Genomic DNA, 10,405 nt, shown 5'->3' with positions numbered 1-10,405 from the left:
GGGGGTTTTTTTTTTTTTTTTTTTTTTTGGTACCAGGGGTTGAACTCAGAGGTGCTTAACCACTGAGCAACATCTCAGCCCCTTTTTTAAAAAAAAAAAAAAAATTTATTTTAATTTGTTATATATGACAACAGAGTGTATTACAATTCATATTACACATATAGAACACAATTTAAAATATCTCTGGTTGTACACAGAGTCATAGTATTTGTGTCTTCATAATGCACTTACGGTAATGACATCCATCTCATTCTACAGTCTTTCTCACCCCAAGCCCCCAGCCTTCCCCTCACTCACCTTTGCCCTATCTAGAGTTTATCTAATCCTCCCATGCCACACACCCCTCCCCAACCACATTATGAATCAGCATCCTTAAATCAGAAAAAACTTTTGGCATTTTTTGTGGGGGGATTGGCTAACTTCACTTAGCATTATATTCTCCAACTCCATCCATTTACCTGCAAATGCCATGTTTTTATTCTCTTCGAATGCTGAATAATATTCCATTGTGTATATATACCACATTTTCTTTATCCATTCATCTACTGCAGCCCTTTTTATATATTTGATTTAGAGACAGGGTCTTGCTAAGTTGCTTAGGGCCTTTCTAAGTGCTTAAGCTGGCTTTGAACTCAAGACCTTCCTGCCTCAGCCTCCCAAGCCGCTGGGATTACAGGCATGTGCCACAATGCCCAGCTCCGGTAAGAGAGGATTTGGAAAGAAAAACCATTTAGGTTCAAAACCCAGAGGAGAAGGCTGAATGCAGATGGGAAAACACAAAATTCCAATTCCTCCCAGCACAAAATTCTACTTAGTAGACACCATAGTTAGTTCACAGCCCCTTTTATATCTTAAGAGTTATCTATGTACAAACTTTTAAAAAAAAGAAGATTCATCAGGAGACCCCAAAATTGATATAACTGTGGCACTGAAACTGCTGAAACCTGTGGCTCTGTGTGTGCTTTCATGTACTTCTGTGAATGAGGCTTAAAAAGGCTGCAAAAATGTTTTAAAGAGCTTTTAGAATTCCCACAAAAATCAATTCTATAATCATTTCATTTACAGAAGAACAAAAGAAAGAAGCGGAAAAAAAAACCTCAAACCAGGGTTGGGAGGTGGGACAAAAATCTCACAAAGTAACTAAAAATAATTGTTTCTGTAACTGTAGATGGTAGTGTGCTATTTTTAAAGTTTACACTGGAAAGAGTAAGACAATGTGCCATAGAAGGCTAGAGGGGGCCCCTGCAGCCCAACCGTGATGAATCTCCGCTCCCCAAGTTGCGACTGTATGACTTCAGCCACTTGATTTCCCTTCTACTCTGCTTCTCAGATTTTTAATTAAAGAAACAAATTCAGTGTCTTATACCTAATGAAAGCTAAATAAGTTTTAACTGTAATAATATCAGTAATAAGAATCATTGTTACTGAATTAAGGATTTAGGTTATGTACTTACATAAACACCTGTGTATTTTTAGTCATTATATAGAATGGGTTGGTTGTAACTCTTCAATGTAGGGTCTGAACCACCATCCTCCTGCCTTAGCCTTTTGAGCTGCTGGGATTACTTGTGTGTGCCACCACCCGGCTTCCAATGTGGGGTCTAAACGTCCACCTATGTGATAGTCTAATTCCTTTGAATTTGTTATATATTATGAACAAAAATCTTTAAGGCCATATATCAATTCAAATACATGTACTTTAATGTATATTTGCCTGTTTTATGTAAAGCAATGCAGGTAATATATAAATACATAAAATAAAGTTCCTGTATTCAAGTACTATTAGCTGCCCAAGAGAAATATATCAAAACTACATACTGTACTTCAATGGTTGTTATTTGATTTATAACAAGGGATTTCTAATTTAAAAATCTACAAGGGGTTTATTATAAGAAATGCAATGTATATTTATTCTGTGTGTTCATACTACAAAAATTTGCAGGTGTATTGTTAAAACCTCTGTATGTAGTATACATAAATAGAAAGAAATATAATGTTCATTTCCATAAGAGGGATAAAGTTATGACTATTGTTAGCATCAAGAAGAATGAGGTCACATTCTATGGAAAATGTTCTTCATGAAAGAACATGTGAACTGGAATTTCAAAGTATGCATGTTTTTTTAGACAAAGTTAGTGAACTTTAGTGATTTGTTTACCCCATGCTAGATCAAGGCATAAGTGTAAGCAGAAATTCAGAATGAAGACAGTGCCTCATACACTCATGAGACCATAAATGTACCATTTGAACAGGAACATGGCTATGTGGAGGGGTTGCATTGGGGGATATATATTTGGATGCTCAGGCTAGTGCCATATCTTTTGGGCCTTCCCTGTCTTTAATTTAAATAAGTACTAGGGAGAATTCAGAAAAGTTTTCTTTTTTTTGTAGTTGGGGTAGGCTAGTCAAGCTACATTAGCCACTAACTGAATTTGGGTGCTTATTGAATTCATGGTTTGTTTGTTTGTTTTTCTTTTTCAGGAAGTTCATGATTTGTTAAAAGATTATGAGTTAAAGTACTGTTACGTGGACAGAAATAAACGAACAGGTAAGATTTCGGGGTGGGGGGAGATATACATGCTAGAACCCTGATATAGATCTATTGAATTATTTCAGATTTTAAAAATAACAGTAAAAAAGAACATTGCATATAAAGATGAAATCCAGTTTCTATTATGCTCAATTCTATACCTCCGTCTCTCCTCACCTGGGGGCAAGCACTCAAGAATTAGATACCTACTTTTCAATTTGTGCATTACATTGTGGTAGTCAGTAGAGCTGTTCACAGGTGGTTCTTTTTCTTCTGGGCATGAGATAAGATAGTATTTACCTGTCCCTCTTTGAAGGTCAAAATGGACATGCAATTTGCATTTTGATAAATACAATGAGTGAAAATGGCATGTATGCCTTCTAGGTAGAAGGCTTCAGAGACACCATGTGATTAACTGCTTGCGCATCCCACTTCCAAGTTATTGGGAAAGGTCATAGAACTTTTTCAACCCAAGTCCCAGTGTGGCTTTAATGAGCAAAGCCTTTTTTTTTTTTGGTAAACCTTCACATGGGACATGCAGCATGAGCAAAAATAAAACCTTTTGTTATACCATTGAGATCACAGTATCTTGATTAATACATGTAATTTTACTATATCTAGACATAATTAATGATATTGTTCTTTTTTTAACTTTACATAAATGGTATTCTAAATGTTTCATTTGGCATTTTGCTTTTTTTGTTCTTTTTACTCAACATTGCTTTTCAGATCTTTCCATGTTGATACATATAACTCTAGTTCATTGATTTAAACTGCTACATATTGTCACATGAATTTATCACAATTGATGTATATCCATTTCTAATAGGCATTGAGTATTACAAACAATGTTGCAATACCTGTTTCTAGTGTGCATTGCAACTGTTTCTCTACACTTAAAGTGCTGCCTCGTAGGTTACACAAAATTTTAGTGTCACTGGATATTGATAAAAGGATTAAAGATAACAGTCTTCCAGCTCATGGGGACAGGAGAAGTGTTGTCACCAGCCAGAATAATATCCTGCATAATTCATTCTGCACTAGGAGAAATGAGAAAGGTTTTGCTTCAGGAGGGAGGAAGATTCCCTCTAGACGAATGATACTCTCTACCTAGCTAGCAAAATTTAAAAGTACAACCAGGAAAGATCCACTTGTGTCCCAAAAGTGTAACCATACCCTAAAACAAAACTCAAGAGTATTTATATAAATGCAGAAGTATCTAGCACTCAAACAAGACCAAATGTACAATGTCTGGCATCCCAACAACAACAACAAATGATCAGACATAGCAGAGAAGCAAGAAAGAACAAACTGGGGCTGGGGTTGTAGCTCAGTGGTGGAGCACTTGCCTTTCACATATGAGGCACTGGGTTCGATCCTTAGCACAACATAAAAATAAATAAATAAAATAAAAATATTGTATCCATCTACAACTTAAAAAGATTTTTAAAAAGAAAAGAAAGTACAAACCATCATGAGGAGAAACATTACTCAAAACTGACCTGGAATTGATGCAGATAAATTAATGAAGGACATTAAGCCAGTTTTTATAACTGTGTTCTATAGGTATAAGAAGTTCTAATAAGGATTGAGCATGTGAAGTAGATTTTTAAAATTTTTAAAAATTTACCAAATCATAGTCCCAAAGATGAAAACTACATTTAGCAGTGGGATAGACATAGCAGAGGAAAGGTTAGTGAACTTAAAGGTAACAAAAGAAACTATCAAAGATGAAACAAAGAATAAAAAAGACTGTAAAATATGAACTATTTTATAAGTGAACTGTGGGACAACTTCAAGAGTCCTAATACTGGAGTAATTAGAATTCCCAAAAGGGTTGGTGGTGGCAATGGGAAAACAGATAAAAGCATATAAAGAATTAATGGCTGAAAATTTTCTAAATTTGGTGAAAATTCTAAGCTGATAAACTTAACCCCAAGCACAAATAAAGAGGACTACAAAGCACATTGCAATCAATTGCTTATAATTCACAATAAAGAAGAAATCTTAAAAGCGGGGAGGGAAAAGATGTTTAGAGAAACAAAGATAAAGATGATCACAGGAAATGACACAAAGGAAACCATACAAATGAGAAGAGCACAGGACAACATTTTTTTTCCTTTGTTGAAAATAAAAATAGTATAGAATGCTTTACCCTTTGAAAATCTTTTAAAAATGAGGGTAAAATATATTTTTCAGTCATACAATAATATTGAAATAATTGTCTTCAAACATGCATTGTAGGAAATATTTTAGAAAGTTCTTCAAGCAGGAAGAAAAATGATACTAGACAAAAATCTGGAACTACACACTCACACACACACACAAATACCAGATATGGTCATTATGTGGGTAAAGACTTTTTCTTAATATTTAAGTCTATGTAAAAGATAATGGACTTTTTAGAGTAGAAATAACACTATTTTGAAATTTATAACACATGTAGAAATAAGATGTGTAATAGCGATAATACAAAGACTGGTGTGGGGGACATGGAAGTACACTGTTGTCAAGCTCCTGTACTATACATGAAGTGTATAATATTACTTGAGAGTAGACTGTGATAGGTTGAAGATGCACTGTAAGCCCTAAGTCACCCACTAAAATAACACAACAAAGAAATGCATTAATTGTATTAAATGGTGTTTCCTTGGATTTCAGTAGCAATGATGGTATCTGTAGAAACGTATAATTAATAAGTAGATTGATAAAAGATGCTGACACTTATAAACTATAACCTATCAACCAGAGCTTTCTATAGTAGATATGAGGAAATTATTGTATTAAAATACAAACATGAGGGCTGGGGATGTAGCTCAGGGGTAGAGTATTTATCTAGCATTTGTGAAGCCCTGGGTTCAAGCCCAGCACCAAGTGGGGTAGTGCCATACTAAACTAAAATAGGATACTTTAGGGGAAAATGTGTGGCATGCTTTCCATCAAATTTATCCCAATAATGAGTTAATAGTGAGCAAGCAATGACTTGTCTTAAGAGTTGGGACCAATTGTGGAATATTTAACACAGGAAAAGCATAAGAGAATTAATCCTAAAATCCCTTACAAGCTTTTCTCTTTAAAATGACATCTGCCACTTCGACCAGAGTTAATGTGAGAAAAAAAAATTATTGCTTTTAGTGAATTTATGATCTTTGAAAAACATGGAAGAAGCTATATAAGAACAAAAGTGACCTTTTTTCCTACTGCTTGAAATTTTAAATTTGCTTATGACATTTAGTTTCTACCATAAAATCTTTTATTTGGGTTGAGTAAATGCAGATCCCCAAAGGAGAAGAAAAAATAAGAGATTGTCAGTTTTTAAATATATTGTCACTCTATGGATGCATGCATTTATTCATTTATCTAGGTGTCATGACTGCAGCAGTTGGTGGGGATACAGTCATAGTAATTTATGCAACGATTCAAGCAAAGTTCAAAATGCACAGGTATCGGAAAACCAGGAACGGCGAACTTTGGCTGGGAGAGAGCTTCAGGGAAGGCTTCCTGGAAGCCATGGTGCAGCAGTCCCTGGGCTGAATTTGAAACTCAACCAAGTAGCTGAAGATACAGGGAAGGATCTTGTAGCAAGATGAACTACATGTGTAATGTATAAGATGCCTGAAACAACCTGATGTTTACAGGACCTGCAAATAATTCAGTATTGTCAGAGAATAAAGAACAGTGTGGGAAGGGGAGGGACTAGGGCAGTTATCGAGGCTGGAGTCAAACTGGGGAAGGCTTCGCTAGAAGGGCTTGTTGGCTGAGCTGGGCTCCGGCTGCGTTGGTAATACCAAACCATTGCAGTTCGGGCAGTAAACAGACACAATTAAGCTCCTGTTTTTGAGAGTGCTGTATTGTCATCTGTGAAAAAAGGATTAAAAAGAGGAAAAACTAGAAGAACAAAGAAAAGAGGATGGATTCAAGACCTATTGAATAAGGGTGGAATTCGAGAACTTTTTATGCAGGAGATGAAGGAGACAAGTCTAGGGGGATTCCCGGGTTTCGGATTTGTGAGTGTTAGGTCACCAGCTAGAATAAGGAACAAAGGAAGAGGAGCAGTAATTGAGTTTTTGTTTTTCTTGGTGGCAATAAGATGAAGATCATTAGTAATGTTTGGACAGTCCGGTGTGTGCATGTGTGCATGTGTGTGTGCGTGTGTGTGCGCGCGTGTGTGTGTGTGTGTGTAACTGAAGATTAAAAACATTGACATTGGTTTGGGAATTATTAGAGTATAGGATGCCCTCTTGGGCTTCCAGACTGTGTTATTTGCTGTATTAAATTGCTCCCATGGTCCTTCCTACTTCCTCTCTGATGACACCACATTTTGTAACTCATTGTTAAGTGTTTCGTGTCCCTATTAGAGTGTAAGCTCTATGTTGAAAGGAATCGTACCTGTTTTATTCACCAGTGCATTGGGTGCCTAACATGGTACTTGTCACATACTACTGAATAAATGGGAGGAGACTCGATTGCCCCAAGGAAAGAAGGTGTAGCAGGAGAGAAGAGGGACTCAGTGGCTGGAAGCTGCTGGATACAGGCACACAGGTATTTCTGTGTGTGAATCTGCCAGGAAGAACAAAAAAGAGAGCTACCTTGTAGCTATGCACAGAGGAGAAAGATGTAACAAAGGAAACAGAGGAAGGAGTGAGTACTCAGACAGTTTACCCATGTATGACCCAAGAAAGAGTATACCAAGGAAATTAATAAAGGGAATGTTAGCAGGGTGAGTGGCATGTGTCTATAATCCCATCAGCTCAGGAGGCTGAGGCAGGAGAATTTCGAGTTCAAAGCCAGCCTCTGCAAAAGTGAGGTGCTAAGCAACTCAGTGAGACCCTGTCCCTAAATAAAATACAAAATAGGGCTGGAGATATGGCTCAGTGGTTGAGTGCCCCTTAGTTCAATCCCCAGTACCAAAAAAAAAAAAAAAAAAAAAAAAAAAAGCAGGGGGAATAATAAACAGTTCCAAATGTCTTGAGAATTCAAATAACACATGAGCTGATGATTTTATGGCTGATATTAGGAACACAACCAGTATTTACAAACTGTCAGTTGACTTATTTGCATGTTTTAAGGAAATTGAGTTAGATGATATTTTATATCAGCATAAGAGGTGAAAAAAGATACAGAATCAAAATAACTTAAGCCATTTAAAAAGGGTGTTGGAAACCAAGAGATATTCTCTCAATAAGTATGGCAAAGCTATTTTTTCTCTAGTGTTGAAAGCATTGGCTCTTCCGTTGGCAATGATTTCCTTGCATTTGGAGACCATGTTAAATGAAAGATGTGTTTTTTAAATGTTAGCTTCATACTCAGTGTGGTGAGATGCTCACACTGCGAGCCACCTACGTGGGCACGAAGACCAGCTGAGGGAAGAACAGATTGAAATGACAGGCAGAATTACCCAGGCTATTTAAATTCTTTCTTCCTTTCTTGCTTTATACATATTTTCTATATTAAACTCATTATCATGCTGTTCTAATTGAATTTGGGTAAATTAAATGCTTATGTAGAGCAACTCCACTGTATATTTCCAATAGAGTGGGAGAGGGAGGAACTTTCTTTCTTTTTTTTTTTTTTAAAGAGAGAGAGAGAGAGAATTTTTAATATTTATTATTTAGTTTTTGGCTGACACAACATCTTTGTTTGTATGTGGTACTGAGGATAGAACCGGGGCCGCACGCATGCCAGGCAAGCGCACTACCGCTTGAGCCACATCCCCAGCCCCCGGAGGAACTTTCTTTAGAGCAACTTATTTGTAACTTATGGATTGTCCTGTGTTATTTCTTTTAATGTGGGGCTTTCCAATTTTCTTAGAAAGTTGCTCAAAATATTTTTACTTTATTAGATAAATAGATAATTAACATGGCTAAAAATTTTTTTTTAATATTTATTTATTTATTTTTAGTTCTCGGCGGACACAACATCTCTGTTTATATGTGGTGCTGAGGGTCGAACGAACCCGGGCCTTACGCATGCCAGGCGAGCGCGCTACCGCTTGAGCCACATCCCCAGCCCTAAAATTTTAATAGACACACATTGTATGATTTTTTTTTTCATTGATTTAGAACCTTGTGTTTAAATTACTTTGGGGGGATGGTACAAGGGATTGAACCTAGTGGGGCTCTACCATTAAGCTACACCCCAGCCCTTTCTTAATTTTTATTTTAAAACAAAATTTTTGCTAAGTTGTTGAGACTGGCCTCAAATTATGATCCTCCTGCCTCAGCCTCCTTAGTAGATTGGATCTCTACCATACCTAGCTATATTGTATAAATTATCATATCAATTTGTTGTTTGGTGCTGGAATGATTTCATTAGGTAGAGAGGTCAGTTTTTTATTGTTTTATCAAATTTAAAACTAGGCTATTTGTCTAAGATCAAAATCATGTGATCTTTTCATTAGATATTATTCATAAAAGTATACCAAATTATATACATTTGTGAATTGTTTCAACCTAAGTAATCTTATTTTAAGAAAATACATACATGAGTTGGTGAGAACTGGCTCTCCTCCTCTGGGCAGTTGGTCTTTTTGCTATACCTTTGTGGTTTTTTGTTTTTGTTTTTTATGAAGACTTCATAAGATTTTTGTATCACAAATTGTTAGGGAAAAATTATATCTCTATATTTTGGAGGAGATTACCAAAAAAAAAAAAAAAACTCTTAGAATATGGTAGGACTTTACAATGGAACTCCTAATATAATTTCCATACTTTCTATTTGAACAACTGACCATGGAAGTAGTTTAGTGAGATGTCAGCATTAAGAAAACTGTGAAATAGAACTTTAAAAAATTAGTGCTTTGTGCTTTTCATATAACAGGGGTATAATTTCATGATAATTATGTTTCAGAAAAATTGTGCGTGAACATAAAATGGATTTCTTACTGTGGGTCACAGTAAAAAAATTGGAAAACACTAGCCTAGAAAACTCTTTAATTCACTTTATTATTATCTTCCAGCTTTTGTTACCTTATTGAATGGAGAACAAGCCCAGAGTGCAATTCAGATGTTTCATCAATATTCTTTTCGAGGCAAAGACTTGATAGTTCAACTCCAGCCCACCGATGCTTTGCTGTGTATTACCAATCTGCCCATTTCTTTCACGTTAGAAGAGTTTGAAGAACTTGTTCGTACTTACGGAAATATTGAGAGATGTTTTCTCGTCTACAGTGAAGTTACTGGCCATTCCAAAGGCTATGGATTTGTGGAATACATGAAAAAGGACTTTGCTGCAAAGGCTAGATTGGAACTATTGGGTAAACAGTTGGGAGCATCAGCACTCTTTGCACAATGGATGGATGTTAATCTATTGGCCTCAGAGCTCATTCATTCTAAGTGCCTTTGTATAGATAAACTCCCTAGTGACTACAGGGATTCAGAAGAGCTATTGCAATTTTTTTCCAGTATCCACAAGCCTGTGTTTTGCCAGGTATGTATTTTTAGGAGATCACCTAGAAATATCTGTGTATATATCTCCTGTGTAAACTCAAACATTTATTTTTCATACCTGTGTGAATATTACAATGGATAATTTGATTCTGTTCTAGTCTATAAGGAAGACTTTAATCACATGTGAAATTTTAAGTCAATTCCTTCTGTTCAAGGGCCAAACTATACTGTGTGTAGTTAAGTATGCCTTAGCAAATCCATGGCTTGCTCATTCCCCTCCTCATCCCATCCATTTGTCCAGCCATGTGTTGATTCATCCATTTGTTTATCCATTTGTTTATCCATTTGTTTATCCATTTGTTTATCCATTTGTTTCTCTGTGCCAGATTCTATGCCAAGTGCCCAAAATGCAGAGAATAGAAGGATATTCTTTCTCTCTCTCTCTCTCTCTCTCTCTCTCTCTCTCTCTCTCTCCTGTCTCTTATAC

The 10,405-nt window shown here is 36.1% G+C and overlaps 1 protein-coding gene across 1 annotated transcript in view; it reads left to right on the top strand.

Moving 5' to 3' along the window:
• Raver2 (ribonucleoprotein, PTB binding 2) overlaps positions 1-10,405 on the top strand; it is a 95,817-nt gene that overhangs the window by 21,470 nt on the left and 63,942 nt on the right. The window contains exons 2-3 of the mRNA XM_048815235.1: positions 2,482-2,548; positions 9,489-9,958. Coding sequence (XP_048671192.1) covers positions 2,482-2,548; positions 9,489-9,958 — 537 coding nt within the window. The remainder of the gene's footprint in view (positions 1-2,481; positions 2,549-9,488; positions 9,959-10,405) is intronic.

This window comes from Marmota marmota, unplaced genomic scaffold, assembly GCF_001458135.2.
Source record: "Marmota marmota marmota unplaced genomic scaffold, marMar, whole genome shotgun sequence".
In the NCBI taxonomy this organism is placed as follows: domain Eukaryota; kingdom Metazoa; phylum Chordata; class Mammalia; order Rodentia; family Sciuridae; genus Marmota; species Marmota marmota.
This window is presented reverse-complemented; position numbering and strand designations above follow the sequence as displayed.